Source organism: Oryctolagus cuniculus, chromosome 5 (assembly GCF_964237555.1).
Source record: "Oryctolagus cuniculus chromosome 5, mOryCun1.1, whole genome shotgun sequence".
Taxonomy (NCBI): domain Eukaryota; kingdom Metazoa; phylum Chordata; class Mammalia; order Lagomorpha; family Leporidae; genus Oryctolagus; species Oryctolagus cuniculus.
Window position 1 is genome coordinate 128,681,053 of NC_091436.1, and position 19,459 is coordinate 128,700,511.

Here is a 19,459-nt window from a genome sequence, read left to right on the forward strand (position 1 = left end):
TTTTAGTATTTTTACAAATTTATTTTAAAAAATAACAATTGCAATGACATCAATGATCAATCACCAGTACTCCCCTACTGCTGAGGGGAAAAAAACCTAGATAGTTGAGTCCCAAAGGAAAATCAAGACATCGTCATCAGGCACCCTATAGCAAAAAAATGCTATTGGTCCAGCCAGTGGCATAGACACTGATATGGCAATGTACCAGTGTAATTAAAATATACACTTACAATTATCCTGCAAAAAGAGCACTCAAAAAGTGACATGACTATGCATTAAACCAATTATTCACCCATTCATTCCACATTTGTGAGGTCATTACTACAGTTCCAAGGACAAATGAGGAAAAGGACTAGTAACAAATAAAGACTCGAAACATCAGCCTCCTGCCCCCACTTTGTGGGCCATTATGGTGTGCTAAGATGACTACAATAAAAGAGTCATGAGCTATCTGAAATGCAATGACAAATGACAGCTGAAGCACTTCAAACAAAACAGAATTCAAATTCAACCCCCCCCCCCATAAAAAAAACTCAGCAACAATGACGTTGGTATTATGTACAAACTTACAAACACAAATAAATAGCATTTTAGAACTGCTGTTGGCTTAAGAACTAGAAATTAGGTCTGAGAAATTTCTTTCTGAACTCTGTCCCTTAGACTTCTACAGGGTCAGCCCCTCTGGCATCTGGAGCCAGGCAGAAGGCTCAATTTCCAGCACGAGGAAGCTATTTCTCCTCCTGTGTACTTTTGCATAGTTGTGCATCTCTATCAACACCATAATCTCTCTCTCTGATGTTTGCTTCTGAGGTTCAATTTCTTTTCTTTACTCATCTAAGCATGTCAATCCCAACTGTTCTTCCCAATGAAATTCCTGGCTTTTCCCTCATTTCCAGAGAAGGCAACTCATACATCTGAAACACTACCATAGTTCTCTCAGGGTTCAACATCTAGAAAAGAATGGATTGTGGAGGCACAACCCATTCTGGGAACCATGGCCCAGGTTCTGACCCCGCAGGCATCTATTTCCAGTCTACAGGTTATTCCCACAATATGGATTCAATGTGAAAACCCTTCTGCACAAGGCCTAGGGAAAAAAAGAAAAGAAATGGAAACTGGCACCAAAGAATCAGCTGCCATGGGAAGAATGAGAATGCTCTCTGGGGCCAGCACAAAGCACAGCAGGAGTGGAACCAACATCCACCTGGTACTCTAGCAGGTCAGTGTAATCGAACACTGCTTTCCAGAAACTTTCCAGACCCCAATCTCACACTTCTTCCTTTCAGTGCGTATTAAAAGGTTTTAGTGTAATTATGAATTAGTCTCTCTCATCTTAAGAATCAACTCCAGGTATCCATCCACTGGAGAATCGTACTCTAAAACAAAACGTGAGATACATACTACTCTCTCTCCTTCCAGACTGAAACACACATGAAACCTCAAATTCCAAATGCTGCTGCAAGGCCTATGATTGAAAATCTCTAGCCTAGCTCTCCGTTTAGGAGTACCTGCAAGTGTCCTCAAGTGCCTCAGCACAGATGGTGTTGAAGAGCTCTGTTCTTCACTTAGCAAAGGCAGTCTCAAGGTCCAGTACCCTTGAAATTGTCTTACAAGGAGCCACAGCAAGAACTATGGTCCAGATGACCTGTCAACAGAGGGACAAGCAGACTAAAACTTGTCAAAGCTAAAAAGAGATTCAACAATGTATATTTTTAGTGCTAGCGTCTTCTATTCTTTTTTCCCCACAATGAAGCTTTTTCTTGGCTGGAGTCCAAAAATATCAACCTGCCATCTGTACAGACAGATTCTTATTATTACCACAGATTAGATGAGTGTATCTCAGAGAATTTATTGTTTCCATATCACAAGATGGAAAGAACTTCCTTGTCTGGAAGCCATCTCTGAATACAAAGAGTCTATTCAGTTAGGCAGCCTGCGATCCCCCACCAGAGAGATGCTGTCCAGATTCCATGGGAAGCTGTGCACTGCAGCTTCCCTGAGTGCGGTCTAGGTTGAGGAGGTTGTTATCCCCTGGTGAGATGGCTGGCTGGCTTCACCAGTCAACATTAAGTGCTGTAAGTACGGCTGGGCTGGCATGTATCTCCGTGCATCCTCCTCATCCATGAAATGTCAATGTCATCAACAGTCTGAAATAGGTCCTGACTGAAAAGGTGAGACAAAGGCTTGCAACTTCAATTTGCCAGACACTGCTGCAATTGTAATACTGAGCCACTTATTAAAAACTAAGTGGTTTCTGTCCTGTAGAAAAGGGCAGACTGATCATCAGTGTCCCGCTGGAAGAGTTGATCAATTTCCTGAACAGTAGCGAGGAACATGACCTTGATCAGCTCCATCACATGGCCTGGGGTTAGGACACTCTGATGATCTGTGTCATTGCTTCCTCATCAGCTTGGTTTGGATCCTAGAGGCAAAGACAGCATGATAATGATTAAAGTCCTTGTAAAGCAACAAGTAATTCCTGGTTCTCATCCTCAAAGGAATATACTTAATTTTGCCAAGTAAACCAAAGGCCTACTATTGAATCAAAGTCTGCATACGTAGTCCCTCTTCTGTTGCCCCCCCCTAAGGATGCATTAGCAGGGAACTAACTGGCACTCGATAGTCTTTCCCTCGATGTGGATGTGGGCATCCCAAACAGTGGCTTCACCTTCTGTGCTACAATGCTTACCCCTAGCCTTATCCTTAGGAGGAGTTAAAGCCTGGTCTGGGCCTCCATCACCAAACACTCCAGAGCTGACAGTGTACCTCTTTCCTAAGCACCTTGCACTGTGTACTACCCTTAAGGGTAAACTGTATTCGGGTGGCTAAGAAACAGACAAAGAGGAACCATGTCATGCTGTATTTCTCGGTTGTTATTTTCTGATCACTTTTAAATTCTGAGTACTTAGTAGGCTGGAAAAGCATTAGAATCCATACATCACACTTGCAGATAAACCTGAAGCTGGGATGGGTCAAGTGATTTGCCTAGACTAAGTCAGAAAAGTAGCTAGCAGCCCAGCAAGGAGTAATTCCCCAATCTCTTGGCTCTCAGTTAATCTTTCCAGTAAACTCTCTACTGCTTCCCACTTAAGATCTGCAGTAAGAAGACAAGGATCACCTCTTGAAAGCTTTTTTGCAACCGCCTTTAAGTTCCATAGCAAGGCTCTAAAACCTCAGTATGCAAAACCATAAAAAGCTGAAGGTTTCTGGGTATTGAACAATGAGTAAGAATATTCAGCAGTTTCTGGACAGTCACTATGCACTTGGCATATGCTAACTAGGAGCATAACATAGATTATTACACAAAATTCCTGCAACATTACTCTGATATATTCATCAGTATTCCACTTTATCAAGAAAGGGCTAAGAGTCCAACTTGATCAAGGCCATATCGCTAGCAAATATGGGGGGGGGGGTCTTCAAAAAGTTCACAACTTGTACTTTTTAATTTTTTTTCTTTTTTGACAGGCAGAGTGGACAGTGAGAGAGAGAGAGAGAGACAGAGAGAAAGGTCTTCCTTTACCATTGGTTCACCCTCCAATGGCCGCCGTGGCCGGTGCACTGTGGCCAGCGCACCACGCTGATCTGAAGGCAGGAGCCAGGTGCTTCTCCTGGTCTCCATGCGGGTGCAGGGCCCAAGGACTTGGGCCATCCTCCACTGCACTCCCGGGCCACAGCAGAGAGCTGGCCTAGAAGAGGGGCAACCGGGACAGAATCCAGCGCCCTGAGCGGGACTAGAACCCGGTGGGCCGGCGCTGCAGGCAGAGGATTAGCCTATTGAGCCGCGGCGCCGGCCGTAGTTTTTAATTTTTAAACTCCATTTCCCCACAATTTTTTTGAAGCATCTTTGTAGAATGAGGATAGGTCTTGACACAATGCCCTACACCTGGCCATCCATACACACAAAATGCATACATGAATGAACAGCGTTGAGAAAGGAGGTGTTCTCACACTACAGGTAAGGAATAGTAACACTGAAGGAGTCCTTAATGCTCACATACAGGGACAATGAGGAAGCCTACTGTGACTGCTGAGAGACAAAGTTGCTAAGAAACCACATAGGAAACCGTTTGAGATTTCATGCAGTTAAGAAATGAGGAGCCAGCGTGCATCTGTGAACAGGGGACTGATTGGGTGGACACCATGGCCTGAAGTGCCAGCATCCATATGGGCGCCAGTTCAAGACTCGGCTGCTCCACTTCCAATCCAGCTCTCTGCTATGGCCTAGGAAAGCATTAGAAGATGGCCCAAGGCTTTGGGCCCCTGCACCTGTGTGGGAAACCCAGAAGAAGCTCCTGGCTCCTGGCTTTGGATGGGTGCAGCTCTAGATGTTGCGGCCAATTGGGGAGTGAACCATCGGATGGAAGACCTCTCTCTCTCTCTCTCTCTCTGTGTAACTCTGACTTTCAAGGAAATAAATAAATCTTTAAAAATAAATAAATAAAGAATTAGAAGAAGACTGGAGATCAAGTTAGAGGATCCTGTAACAGTACAGGTAGAATGTGATCTCATACATAATGGGAGGAACCCACTAATTCAAGAAACATTTATTGAGTGCTTGCTCTCAACTGGACATTACAAGTCCAATAAATGTAACTGAGAACAAAATTCTTTACCCTTCACAAGGCTCGGCCTAGTGAAAGAAACAATCTTGAACAATTAAATAAAAGTTAACTTCAAGAATTGGACAGTTTGAAACTTTAGTGTGGGCAGATGAACATATCATTTGTTGAGATGGATTATTACAGATGCAAAAAACAAATCACAATTCTATTTTGGATACACTGACTCAGAAATGCCTATAAGATAATCAGGTGAATTAGATGTCTAAGCCAGTGAGGTAGTTAACAGGGTAAACTCTGGAATTATACTACCTGGGTTTGCTCCATTTTAGTGAGTATTTTACATTAGGCAAATTACTAAACTAACCTTTTTAAACTTCAGTTTCAATTATAAAATGAAGATGATTCTCATTTCATGGCAATTAAGGTTGCTATAAAGATTCAATTAAAAAGTGCTTATTGGGGAACAAGCCTTTAGTGTAGCAGTTATGATACTTGTGTTCAATATCTGAGTGCCTAGATTCAATTCCTGATTCCAATTTGACTCCAGCTTCCTGCCCATGCAGTCCCGGGAGGAGGCAATGATGGCTCAAGAAATTGTATTTCCTGTCACCTACATAGGAGAACTGGATTGCATTCAGACTCTGGCTCTGGCCTTGGTCCAGCCCCAGCTGTGTAGGCATTTGCGGAGTGAACCAACAGACTGGAGCTCCGTCTTTCTGCCTCTCAAATTAAAAAAAAAAAAAAAAGAAGAAGAAGAATTAGAAGAAAGGCCACTGGACTGAAGATCTTTAGTGCTTTTAAGATCAAAGGGAATCGGACACAAGCTTGCGTCCATTTTAGAGAATATTAATCTCTGAGTGTGCAAACACCAGAAGACGTTGCTAAATGCTTCAACCCAAGAAAATACAAAGCAATAAAGAACGAAAGGACTATATATTCTTTTTTTTTTTTTTTTCCAGGCAGAGTGGACAGTGAGAGAGAGACAGAGAGAAAGGTCTTCCTTTGCCGTTCGTTCACCCTCCAATGGCTGCCGTGGCTGGCGCGCTGCGGCGGCGCACTGCACTGATCCAATGGCAGGAGCCAAGTACTTATCCTGGTCTCCCATGGGGTGTAGGGCCCAAGCACTTGGGCCATCCTCCACTGCACTCCCTGGCCACAGCAGAGAGCTGGCCTGGAAGAGGGGCAACCAGGACAGAATCCGGCGCCCTGACTGGGACTAGAACCCGGTGTGCCGGCGCTGCAAGGCGGAGGATTAGCCTAGTGAACCGTGGCACCGGCCCTTTTTTTTTTTTTAGGACTATATATTCTTACCTGCATATGAGGACTATCCTTTTCCTTGGGGGAGAAAAATCGTCCACCTTCACCACGCTTCCGAGCCATGGCATGACGGTGCCGAGACTCATGCAGGTATTTCTGAAACAAGGGAATAATAAAGCTGTTGAACCATTAGCTAGAATCAGCACAGTTATCTAGAGCACAAATCCATCCTTAAAAGTTCAAGACAGCTGTGATCAAAGCCATAGGGGACAATGAGGACTTTGAATTACAGAGAAAAGTGTCAGAGAAAAAGTACTAAGTCAGTAAAACAGCGGGTTACATATAACCACCTAAGAGTGAATGCCAAATGAATTTTTTTGCAGAAGTGAGTATAGCAGAGATCTTCTAACATATATCCCGTCCCTTCTGCCTCAATAAGAAATAAAACAATAGAGCAAATAGCTGCGCAGTGGAACGACTGCATTTCTAGTCTTCCTAGTAGGCAAGTGTGACCAGTGAACTAAATTCTGACTAAAGAGATGTAGGAAACTTCTTGAAAGTTTGCCTGAAACAAAGTGTGCCAGATATGAATGACTGTCATTCTTGTTCCCTTTGCTTCTAGGGTGGAGCCCAGGGAACCAGCTTGGTTTCTGAAGAGCACACCAACAATAGTGGAGCAATGAGACAGGAAAAGTAGAGGTCTTGAGAACTGCAGTGAAGTACTTACTACCAGCTCGGGACAGTTTCTCTCTCCAATTCTTTTATGTAAGAAAAAAATAAAATCTTATTTAAGCTAGTTTGTTGTCATTATTGTAGCTGAAGGTACATATAGTAAAACAATTCTAAAAGAGAACTGCTATATAATTTCAATTGTTTGGAAGGTATTCAAAGAAATAAATAAAATCAAAGGCAATTTCTGAAGTAGAACTTCCTAGTTCTCTTTTTACATCCTTCTCAGTGTTATACACACCCTCCTTTCCTTTGGAATCTTCCCTTCTGCCTCTAGTTTGGCGCGGGCTTGCCTCCTCTTAAGAATACGGTGGTACTGTTTGGCATTCACATAGAGAGGCTCTTCTTCAAGCATCTCTGCCCCAGGTAGAGGGATTCTTTGTATGGCAGGCACAGAGCCAGCTCCAGGCACCATCTGCATGAAGAGGAAACCAGGGGTTATCAGTGGCCCGATGTGTGGGCACAGCAAAGTTTCTTGGTCCCTGTTAATCTCTTTTCTTCTGAATGCCTCAAAAAATAATTTTTATAGGGTACTTAGTGACATGCAGACTCTTGGAAAATATTTACATAAAAGCTTTGCACTTCAGAAGCAAACATCCCAGATGATTCTGCCACAGTGGGCTCAGGAGCCACTGAGAATTAATATACCATGCCTAAAATTCATGTCCACGCATGGCTCAACTTCCTAGGTGTGTCTATTGCCATTTAATGGTTAGAAACAGTAATTCTCAGACAATGAAACATCACTAAAGAAGGAAGGCAGACTGACTAAGCATTACTAAATACAGATAGACTCACAGACCTAATTTAATTAAACTAGTTTACTATTCAATTCAATCCTATTTTTTCTTAAAAAAAAAAAAAAAAAGAAACAAACAAACAACACTGTACTAGATCGACAAACAAGTTAACAGGCTCCTGTGTCCCACCCACAGCCACTATGAACAATGGTATAAATTCTTCTGGTAGCTTCCTTCACCTCCGCAGAATTCCATCACCCATTCTCAATTTATCCATTTTAGGTCCTGTGTCTCAACATACTATATTGACATATGGGGGTTTAGCTTTCATGCACATCACCCAACTCTTTTTCCATTTTCTCAATATATATTCAAACCACACTTTTTTTTATATTTCTCTATTGATTACAATCCAATTTTGGTTTATTTCTTGTTTCATCCACCACAGTAGTGGCCTGGTCTCCCTTAATTATTTGGATTCTGAACAGAATTACATAAAATTAGATATTTATACCTATTTACTCACTGCTGTATCCCCAGTATCAAGAACAGTCCCTGGGTACACAGTAGGTACAGAATGTATTACAGTTTATTGTGATGTTATGGCAAAAGCAGATCACCGTTAAGTGCCTTAAGGATCAATCTCAATTTCAAGAAGTCAACATTATAAATAGTTTTACCAGAGTTGTAAGTTCAAGAAATCTTCAAAGATAGATATATGGCAAGTTTTATCACATGAGAACAGTGAGCTGAGCGATCAGTGTTCTTACCATGACCATCCCTCCTGAATTGACCACATTGCCTGCCACTGGCAGTGTCACAGTAACAGTTCCTTGTCCACTGCTGGTTGTGTTGGTATTGGCTCCTGTCTGAACAATCTGTGCTCCTGCCAAACTGGCTGCTGGGATGGTGATCATGCCTGAAACAGGGACTGTAACTTTAAGAAAATAAAACATAAAACAAACAAAAAAACAGGCATAAAGAACAGAGAGAAGGGAACACAGTTAGTCCCTCTTCTGTCTGGTATACAGTCACCCTGGAAAAACAGTGAAACACACAAAGTGAAAAAAGTACTCTCCCACTCTTACTTTGTTTTGCTATATATAATCCAAGTAATAACAATCTGAAATTCTATTCCCAGTTCTGATGAAATCTATTCTTCAAATGGACATTTCCCCAGGCATTCCACTAAGAGTTTTCAAAAGTGGGTGAGAAAGGCTAGAGCCTACCCTTCCATGGCTCATTCTGACTTTAACTATACCCACTGATCTTATACATGGAACAGACTACTTTAGGACTGAGATTTTATAAACTTACAATTTGCTTATCTTGGACTGACTTTGCAGGACCAAAACTTAAAATTAAATCAAGTGCTTCAAATCCCCCTAAAATTAACAGCACACTGAGGAAATCAATCATCATTTGCGTGAGCTCTTGCCATGACTCAATCCAGTCAGACCCTCCCCTGAATCACAGACACGGTTAATGCAGTCTAGATCTTATGTACTGCAAAATTTGTATCACAAGTCAAACCTTTGGTCATGGAACCTGAGATATCTTTTCTGGATTAACTATCTGAATAGCTGACAAATACTTCCCAAAACATTCAAGTCTAGTTCAAGTACTCTTCCTCCCTAGCTAACAGATCTCTCCTTTATTTATGCGTCATCTTTTTCTAGAACATACTTCCAAAAGAGCTCTATATTGAATTTACTTGTTCCACTCTCCCTTACTATATTAGAGGCTCTCTGGGAACGCTTCTTTCCCTTTTATCAAATATTACGTATACAGTAAAGTGCTGTTATCTATAGTAGGCATATAAGAAGTCTTCTTGGAATCGATTAATATTGGAGTGACAGGGGAAAGGGAACAAGCATAAGCAGCAACAGTATTTTAAATGCAAACTTGATTTCTGATTTATTTCTCCCTTTACCAATAAGGAAGTCCTGCATTTCCAATCTTCTATTTAGAACTGTTTTCTTCCCTGAAAGCTTACATAATCCCTAGGACCAGTCTTTTAACAACCACTGTAAGAACTACTACGAATGGAATCAATGTTGGTCATGCCTAGGCGACAAAGAAGCAAACACTGAGGGAGACCTAGGGGAAACTTTTTTTTTGTGTTGTTCAAGGGATAAAAAGAATGCCCCAAGTGGTCCAGGGAAACTTATGGCACCCCTACCTTGCTGGAGAATGGTGCCGTCTGCATTAACTGGCTGGTAGACAATGGTCTGTCCTTCAGCTGTTTGTGCCACTTGCTGCCCCTGGACAGCGATCTGCTGCTGCGTCTGTAGGAGATAAAAAAACGACACAATTAAATGGCCACAAAGAAAATGATGATGTGACCCTTTTTAAGAAAACCATCTCTGATGCTCTTCACTCCTGTTTCCACAAAATATGAAGTATCTGGCTCAGTTTTCTGATCCTTCCAAATCGGGCTATGCTCCTGTGTTGACAGTGCTGGAGGAGTTACCTGAGTCTGGCCAGCCGTGACGGCCGTCTGGGGCTGCTGAATGATGATCTGCTGAGTCTGGCCCTGCTGGCCCTGCACCTGCACAGCCTGCCCACCTTGGATCTGGATCTGTCCTGGAGGAACCAACTGGATCTGTGGAAGCGAACACAAAGAAAGGATAGTACCCTACCGACACTGGTTTCCCTTGGGCTCTGAAAATTATTTAAATTCCTCTAAAAAGCAGGAGCTATTCTAAAGAGGGAAAAAATAGGAATCTTGTTGTCAATTATGAATTAGAGACTATTTTATTTTCTATTCATGAAATGAAAGGGGGAGCCAGTGTCATGGCACAGAGGGTTAAGTCCTGTGATGCCAGCATCCCATATTGAATGTACCAGTTCAAGTCCCAGCTGCTCTACTTCCAATCCAGCTCCCTGATAATAAGCCTGGGAAAGCAGCAGAAGATGGCCCCAGTGCTAGGGCCCCTGATCCCACATGGGAGACTTGGAAGAAGCTCCTGGCTGCTGGCTCTGGCCAGGACCAGCCCTGGCAGTTGCAGCCACTTAGGGAGTAAACCAGAGGATGGAAAATCTCTCTCAGCAACTCTGCCTTTCAAATAAATAAATCTTAAAAAAAATTTTTAGTGTAAAAATTTTGAAATCCATGTATAGATTTTTCCTAATACTCTGAAAAAAATGGCTATCTAAAGAATACTTCAGAGAATTTCTTATATAACACTCTAAGACTATGAAACTAGAGCTTTACAAACATATAACAGAAAATGATTTTTTAGCTTGATCAGTTAGTCTTACTTGGAAGAAGGGAAATAAGACAACACTATCAAATCTCTTATAGCAAAAACAACCCACAAGTCACAGAATTTAGAGCTAGAATGAACCCAAGACATCAACTGATATAAACTGAATTTTTAGGTGAGGAAACTCAGGTGAGTGAGTTGGCCAAGATCGTAAACCCTGTTTAATGGTAGACCTGGGAATGAAGCTGAGTCACTGCACTCACAATGTCTTGTTCCCAGCACTGTATCACACGTCTCTATTCAACAATGGAGAAAAAGAAGGAAAAGCAGGGTAAAAAGGAGGCAGAGAGACAACTGAAATGAAACAGCAGTGTGAAATTGAGGAAAGCACACAGAGAAAATATATTTAAAGCCTCATACATTTATGCATGGAGAAATGCAGAAACTATTTTTAATCTTAACTACAACTGTGTCTTGGCAAAAGTATGCCAATTGCCTTAAAACTGCTCTTATCCTTTGCCCAAGCAATCTCCACTTCAAAGAAATTACTGTAAGAGTACAACTGAAAGAGGCTGGCACTGTGGCATAGTAGGTAAAGCCACCACCTGAGGTGCTGGCATCCCATATTGGCACTGGTTTGAGTCCTGGCTGTTCCACTTCCGATCCAGTTCTCTGCTATGGCCTGGGAAGGCAGCAGAAGATGGCCCAAGTGCTTGGGCCCCTGCACCCACTTGGAAGACCGGGAGGAAGCTCCTGGCTCCTGAGTTCAGATCAGTCCAGTTCTGGCTATTGTGGCCATCTGAGGAGTGAACCAGTGGATGGATGACCTCTCTCTGCCTCTCTGTAACTCTTTCAAATAAATAAATCTTTAAACAACAAAAAAAGAATTCAGCTGAAAAAAATAAAAGATCCTGCCTAAATGTCTATAGTAACTTAACCCACAAAAGCAAAATCATACTTTGTAAATTAGAAATTCTGATTCATCAAATTGATTGACCATTATGATGGAATTAAAACAAGGCAACCTCTCACTACCTGTGTGGTACAATTATGCCCAAAAATTATGCATGAAAATACAAAGGAATGAGCAACATTCCAACTTTGATTTACAAGCAGTGTGATCATGGTTGATTTTTTTCTACTTATATAGCAAGTTAATAGTTCCCCCCTCACCTTCCTTTCCATGCTCACACCATATAACCACAGAAAACTGGTTAATTACAAAGATAAAATATTCCACTATTAAGTCAACCATTCATCCTTTATACTACAGATTATATGTTTTTGACTAGTGCTATGCTGTGATTTCTTTGTATATTTTCTCCTTACTATTGACACTTTTCTTCTAAGTCTCAAATGTCAGATTACTAAATAAAAAGATTTAAGTATTTTTTCAAATATTTATTTTATTTTATTTTGAAAGGCAGAGTTACAGAGAGGCAGGGAGTGAGAGTGAGAGAAAGAGGTCTTCCATCCGCTGGTTCTACTCCCTGATGGCCACAATGGCTGGACCTGTACTGATCTGAACCCAGGAGCTAGGAGCTTCCTCCAGGTCTCCCACACGGGTGCAAGGGCCCAAGTACTTGGGCCATCCTTCACTGCTTTCCCAGGCCATAGCAGAGAGCTGGATTGGAAGTGGAGCAGCTGGGACTTGAACCAGCACCCATATAGGATGCCGGCACCACAGGCAGCAGCTTTACCTGCTACACCACAGCGCTGGCCCCAAGGTTTATGTATTTAAAACAGAGATGGGGAATCTGTCTGCCAAGGGCCATTTACATATGTGTAACATTTTCAGGCTATAAAAATTGTCAACTTAAAATTTAGCCTCATACAGATTTATTGAACGTCAAGTCCTGCCTGTGGTTGCCTTGGCAAGACCAGACCCAATGATTCTGAGGGCTTTACAGGACACTTCCTATCCCTGATTTAAAAGATAGTGAAACACACTATCTTCCACCATTTTCCCAGGTGCGCTCGCAGGCAGCTGGATGAAAAACAGAGCATCTGGGACTTGAAACAGCGCCCACACAGATGCCAGTGTCACAGGAGGCAGCTTTACCCTCTATGCTACAGCATTGGCCCCGATTCTAATCACTTTTAAAAAATGTTTGACAACTTTGTAAGTCTAATTTTTTTAATATATTTATTTTCATTTATTTGAAAGACAGAGACAGACAGACAACAATCTTCTCTTTGCTGGTCCACTGTAATAGCCAGGGCTGGGCCAGACCAAACCCAGGAACCCGGATTTCCATTAGATCTCCCATGTGTGTGGCAAGGGCCCAAGTAGTTGGGCCATAATTTGTTGCCTCTCAGGATGCATCAGCAGAAAACTGGATCAGAAGCAGAGTAGCCAGGACTTGAACTGGTGCTGATAATGGGAAGCGGGCAACACAAGTGCTGCTGAACCATCTACACCATGATGCCTGCCCTGGTGTCTCTAATTTTAAAATGCAACCCCAGAGTTGCCTACACATTTCTTTTAATCTCTTCTGTATCTTTCTCTTATGTACTTTTTACATTCTGTTTCTTAAACAGTCTTTTAAGTAGATTTATATATTTTATTGGTTTAAAGAATCTAGTTTCTATTTATCCTTTATACATTTCTGTTAGTTTTCTATTTAATTAGCTTTCTTTTTTGCTCATTTTGTTCCTCTCCTAACTTTCCAGGAAAAACATCAGTTATTTATTTTCAATACTTTTAAAATAAAGAATTTCAGGTTATTAAATTTTTCTGGTGTTTAGGTTGGAAGTGAAATACTTTCTTCGTTACTTACTAGGTAACCCAAATAACAGTATATGGAAAGAAACAAAAACATTTCTGACCCAAGACAACAATTTCCAAAGCAGATTTAATTTTTCTCCCACCTCCTGGAAGTGCCAACGTAAGTCACATTACCAAATCACTTTATAAACTAGATTCTCATGTCTCTATATTTTCACAGCTATTCAAAATGATGCCCTAATATCTTAGTCCCTCCTACACATCCAGTTTCTGCATTACTTTGCTTATAACATAAAGGTAGAAAATTGGCTAAATGCAAAATGGGGGTAAAATGCATTTCAATGCAATGTTAATTGTCAAAGACTGTGCAACATCCTGTTCCATAAAACCTATCCTGACATACTGCTTCAACAGTTTTCATACCACTCACCTGCTGTAAACCCTGTGTCCCAGATACAGGTACTTGCATGATGGTTTGACCTTGTCCACCAGGGACAGCCTGGACCATGATGGGTTGGCCAGTTGATGTGATTAACTGACCTCCACTGACCTGTACCATTAATGGCTGCCCCTGGACCTAGAATGAAATAAAATAGCAACAATGAAGTAAAATTAAGAGATAAAATAGCTTTTATCAACACACAATCACTGGATATATTCTGTTGCCTTGCCAGAAGGAAAAAGTAGAAGACTTATTCCCTTAGTGTCTATCTTTGGCTAAATGCCAAGTTGACTACTTTAAGGTCAGATATAATGGAGTACATCTAGAGTCCTTGGGAAGTCTCAACAGATATAAGGGATTCATCACCAAACACAGGGTACATTCCTGACAAACATTTAATGAAAACATCAAGGCTATTGCCTTTAAAAGGCAATATTCAGGTGTGGTCTCCAGCGAGGGCTGCAGAGGAGGCAACAAGATGGAGAGGGATGGTGGTGATGACAGCAGAGTGCAAATTCTAAACAGCCTGAACACAGTAAACCATAATGCCTAGCTGGGGAAGCAGAAGACTGGGGAACAAGCAGCTCTCAAAGTTTATGCAAAGAACCCTTTCTCTGCATTGTCTCTTAAGCAAAAATGCAACTGCACACCTTTTGCCCTCTTCACCTTACTCTGAGAATTCTGGGCATGTTGGTTGTTTAAAGATCCCATTATTGGGGCCAGTGCTGTGGCGTAGCAGGTAAAGCCACCACTGCCAGTGCTGGCATCCCATATGGGCACCGGTTCAAATCCTGGCTGCTCCACTTCCAATCCAGCTCTCTGCTATGGCCTGGGAAAGCAGATGATGGCCCGAGTCCTTGGGCTCATGTACCGACGTGGGAGACCCAGAAGTTCCTGGCTCCTGGCTTCGGACTGACCCAGCTCTGGATGGAAACTTCCTCTGTCTCTGTCTCTCTAACTCTACTTTTCAAATAAATAAATATATCTTAAAAAAAAAAAAAAATCCCATTACTAAAGATTCCCCGGAAGTATGGGCGCCGGTTTGAGACCTGGCTACTCTACTTCCGATCCAGCTCTCTGCCATGGCCTGGGAAAGCAACAGAAGATGGCCTAAGTCCTTAGGTTCCCAAACCCATGTGGGAGACCTAGAAGAAGCTCCTGGCTTCGGATTAGCTCAGCTTGGCAGTTGCAGCCATTTGGGGAGCGAACCAGTGGATGGAAGACCTCTCTCTTTCTGCTTCTCCATAATTCTACCTTTCAAATAAATAAAACTTTCAAATTTCATCCTTGAAGAATTATTTCTAATAGAAAAAAATTCATGACTAAAATATTTATTCTTAATGCCAGTAAAAGTATGATTAATTGTGAAAGTATGTTCAAATAAAAGATCAATCTGTCCTAGATATGTAGATTAAGTAAGTTCTTCTAACCATCACCACCGCTGATCAGAATCACCAGTAATATGTAAATCCTAGGTTTTGTTGAACTATCTCTTAAGAAATTCCATATTACTTTTAAGGACTTCATGGACTTTCTCATGTGTTCTCCGTCAATTACTTCCCTATTCAAATTCCCTCTGCTATACCAATGCACGGTGCTTTATCAGGAAGGACTTCTCAGAATACTTATCACATGGACAATGGAAGGAACTGTTTAAAATTCTCCAAAACTAATGAGACTCCTAGAGGAAAGGTTTACATGATTTCTATAAAATGTTTCTATTTCTTTCAAATACAATCTATGGCTACCCATCATCTTTATTTCTTCCCCCACTGACATGCTATATGTGTACATGATAAACAATTTTTGAGACTAAAAAAATTCAGTGTTTATAGCATGAGAATGATTACAAGGACACATGCATCAGGAAAAAAGCCATATAGTTAGGAGTATGTTATGTTCCATTCCGCAGTGGTTAATGACAATCCAAAATATTCTTTTATACATCAATAAGATGAAGCAGGCATGAAAAACATGAACATGCTGTGGAACTTTGAGATTTAAGTACAGTTCAGGAGTACCTATAAGCTCTTCTTGTCCTAGCTTCTAATTTGTGTTAAGAATTGGTTATATGTCATCAGCAAACACTACTGTGGGCACTGAGAGGGTAATTTGATTACCGTAAGGGACAATTAACTGCAGGATACTCAGTGGCACTGGTAACAAGGTGAGATGCTAAGTCTACATTCTAGGTCCTACTTTGAACTGAGCTGAACTGTCTCTGCTAAATTAGGAGGAAAAGGCAGGGAACCCAAATCCTGCCCATTTCTCAAAAATAAGGTCATTTTCAGTCAAAATTTCCTGAAGACACAGAGAAGACTAGCTTTCCTACAGTCATTCTTACATAGGAATTGGCCAACTTATGATGTTTAACTTGGCCATACATAATGTTATAGAACCATGCTGGTTAACTAAGAATTCTTATAGTGGCTCTGACACCTGAGATGTGACAGCACATCCCATCCTGCTCAGTCAAGAGCTATATGAGGTACTCTTTGTGGTTCTAGTAATCAGATCACTATTTCCTTAGAAAAGGTAATGAAAAAGTAGTAGTTAACAAGAAACTAACATTTAGTGTGTAGATATACCTTGACAAGTGCAATGGTTGTTTTGAAGTTGAGTTTCTCTTTTAATTAAAAATAAGGCACAGACTAGTCTAGTTTACGTGTGTGTGTATCATATTCACTATAATGCAAGCTCATGACATTTTGCCAGGCAATCAGATGACAGAGCCTGGGCTCTGATTAAGTCAGAATGCCACTTGTAAGAACTTCTTCCTGTCACTCATACCATTTTTCTAGGTACTCCCAAAGAAACACACTAGCCAAATGCAGTTTTCACAGACTTCATACAGGGGTCAGCCACTACATGACTTGGCATGAAGCATTAGAAAACTGGCATCTTATAAGCCTCAAAGACAAATTAGCGGCACCAAAGACATGCAACTGACTGTGCCATGCCGACCTGAGAGCCTAACACAAACAGCACCAGACGTGAGGAGCAGAGAAGTTCATGCAGTGCTCACAGAGAGTCAGAGAGGGCACCACTACCTGGAGGGTCTGGACTTGCTGGCCTGAGGCGGATGCCACCTGGGCCTCAGTCTGCAACTGGACAGCAGTGACACCACCCTGCTGCTGAGAACAGGAACAGGAAGAGCTTGGAATGTGTCAGGAAAGAAATGAACTACGAGACACGAGATTGCCTTACCTCTTGTGAGAGGAGGGAAGTCTTTCAAAAGGGACAGACTCTCTCTCTACTGAAACCATTTTGTTGAAGATAAAAGGATGAAAGACATGAGCCCTTTATCCCTCTATTAGACCTCAAAATATCCTTCCATGCCTCAAAACGGTCAAACAGCTGTCATTATTAAAACAAAAATCTGTAATACAGCCCACTAGGAAGTTGATCCTTCTGCTTATACAATTACTGCTCTTTCTTCAGTGGGGTTCACAAGAATGAAGTTACCGTATTATAATAGCCTTGAAGCAACAGGGAAGAATTTCTGGGGCTTAACCCAATCACAAAGAAAGAATTAACCACATTATCTCCAATATGAGGTCACTGCTCTTATGTTCCCAAGGCAAGATTGTGTCTACACAGCTGGACCACCCTAGAAGCAATGTTTTCTGATTCAATCTTACATTTTTATTCCTTCCCCTCACCACACCTCTACTCCCCAGGAAGGTCTGCAGAACAAATATCCACCCACCATGGCACTGGTCTGAATGGAAGGCCTTTTTTTTTTTTGCAATACTCTTCTCTAAAAAGGCCTTTAAAGTAGCTCCCAAAGCCATAGCAGCTGCATGGAAGGGTGGCAAAGCAAGGGATTTAAGTTATTAATTTCTTTTAATCAAGAGTAGCTCTTTTGTTGGATCATTAGACTAGATTAACTTTCTTTGCCCTCTGGATTCAATTACTTTTCTGTATTACCTAAGTTTCATTTTGAAAACAATATATTACCAAGGTATTACTCTTGGCCTAAAGAAGTAGAATCAATCTTTTTTTTTCTTCTAGGGATAGGGAAAAAAGTAAAGTTTTAACCAAAAGAAATCCAAGTATAAATTCAAAAAAACAAAAAAAAAAAAAACAAAAAAAAACTGTCTTACTTAGCAATAAGCCAGCAGGAATAAATTCCTTTCTAGTGTGTGCTTATCCATAGGACTAGCTGTGTATTATCCTAATGTTATCTATGACCCAATCAAAGAAAAGTGTATTTCTTGAAAGCTGACTAAACCCTTATTAAACTACAAGTTAGCGCAAATGAGCAGGGAAATAACCAAACCAAATCCAGAAAAAAATCTAACTCTAAATTTCCATCTGAGAACAGAACGGATGTTCTGACTTTGGATAAGATAAAGGGGCAATCAGAGCAGACCCCCATGCAAACCAGATTCTAGTAGCCATGGACTGGATATAGTCTTTCAGCACAAGTCATCAGACCCAGGATTTCAAAAGATCTGATTTCTCTCAGATAATTCCCCACAGTAATAAACCAACCAATTGAGTAGTGCTATTATCAGCTCTATTTGCTGTGATATTTAAAGCAGTTTTACTTCCATACCTGCTGCTGAATTTGTCCAGCCTGCACAACAATCTGCTCTGTCGAACTATTGCTATTTGCTGTATACTGCTCCATAGTCTCTCCAAGTTTGGATCCTGCCCACAGGGAGCTTCACTCTGAAGATCCTAGATGACTGTGAAGTACGCTCCTATTAGAAAGGTTGGGAAAAAAACTAAAATGAGATTGTCAATGAAGGCCTTGCCAGATATTAACCTTGACCACTTATCATTGTACTTTATTTGCAAGAAAACAGGAGAAGAGAATAAGAAATGTTTATGTTTTTAACTAGGATTATAATAGCACAATCATAGCAACAATATCCTAATGCTATTTTCCCATGTTTTGAAAATGCTTTTAGTAATTTCTCGTTGGCAGCCTTACTTTTCAATACTTCGAGAGCAACACTTCTACCTTAGAAATACTCATTAAGCTAAAATCTCTGTCACAAGACATGGTTAGCACTGATTTTAGGGCATGCACAAAATACATTAGAGAATATGTTTTTTTAACTTGTAAAACACATTTGCTGCCCACCAAACACGTTGCACTGGTCCACCACATTTAGTAAGTGTTTTAAAACTCCAAGGGTTCATTTCAGTTTACCTCGGAACTGAAGTCACATATTTTGCTTAACAGAATCTCCACTAGGTAGCATTAAGAAAGCTCAAGTGACGGGTTAGGAGGTTTTATTTTAATCCAGAGCAAGCAATAAAAAGAAATTATACGAAGACAATGATATTTATAGATTAGATACAGTAGCCTCCTCATCTACAGTTTCATCTTTGGTGTGGTTTTAGTCACCCTGGGTCAACCAAGTTCTGAAACACACAATCCACAAGTCTTAAACTGCATCCACTCTAAGTAGTGCAATAAAGTCGTGCCATGCCATGTCTCACCAAGGACAAGGACCACATCTTTGGTGTATCCACTCTGTGTATGTTACCTGTCCATTAGTTAGTTACACAGCAGCTATGTTGCATATCAGATCAACAGTGGTGGTACAGCAGCGCTGTGTCCATGTAACCCTTGTTTTACTTAACAGTAATCCCAATGTACAAGATTAGTAAGACAAAAGAGGCATCAGGGCATTAAATACTCAAGGACAGAACAACCCTGTGATTATGTGGCAATGCTGCAGAAAGTACAGGAAAAACAAAATATGTAAGGTTCAAAACTGTCCACTCCTTCAGGCATCCACTGAGTCTTGGTGGTATGCCTAATGACTATG

At 41.1% G+C, this 19,459-nt stretch overlaps 2 protein-coding genes across 14 annotated transcripts in view; both read right to left on the bottom strand.

Moving 5' to 3' along the window:
• Positions 1-19,459, bottom strand: part of NFYA (nuclear transcription factor Y subunit alpha) — a 25,661-nt gene continuing 6,202 nt past the window's right edge. For 2 of the 13 annotated variants that reach the window (XM_070074103.1, XM_008262887.4), the window contains 9 exons: positions 18,232-18,379; positions 16,718-16,801; positions 13,659-13,805; positions 9,765-9,896; positions 9,474-9,579; positions 8,062-8,228; positions 6,793-6,966; positions 5,877-5,978; positions 1-2,422 (listed from right to left, as the gene is read on the bottom strand). In XM_070074103.1, coding sequence (XP_069930204.1) covers positions 2,369-2,422; positions 5,877-5,978; positions 6,793-6,966; positions 8,062-8,228; positions 9,474-9,579; positions 9,765-9,896; positions 13,659-13,805; positions 16,718-16,801; positions 18,232-18,306 — 1,041 coding nt within the window. In that variant the 5' untranslated portion in view covers positions 18,307-18,379 and the 3' untranslated portion in view covers positions 1-2,368. Of the gene's footprint in view, positions 2,423-5,876; positions 5,979-6,792; positions 6,967-8,061; positions 8,229-9,473; positions 9,580-9,764; positions 9,897-13,658; positions 13,806-16,717; positions 16,805-18,231; positions 18,380-19,459 lie in introns of all 13 variants that reach the window. The other 11 variants (XM_008262886.4, XM_051854754.2, XM_017345113.3 and 8 more) reach the window with 10 other exon arrangements.
• The window catches only part of APOBEC2 (apolipoprotein B mRNA editing enzyme catalytic subunit 2), a 45,392-nt gene continuing 28,263 nt past the window's right edge, over positions 2,331-19,459 (bottom strand). Inside the window, exon 4 of the transcript XR_011388683.1 lies at positions 2,331-5,583. The gene's annotated coding sequence lies outside the window, so the exon portion shown is untranslated. The remainder of the gene's footprint in view (positions 5,584-19,459) is intronic.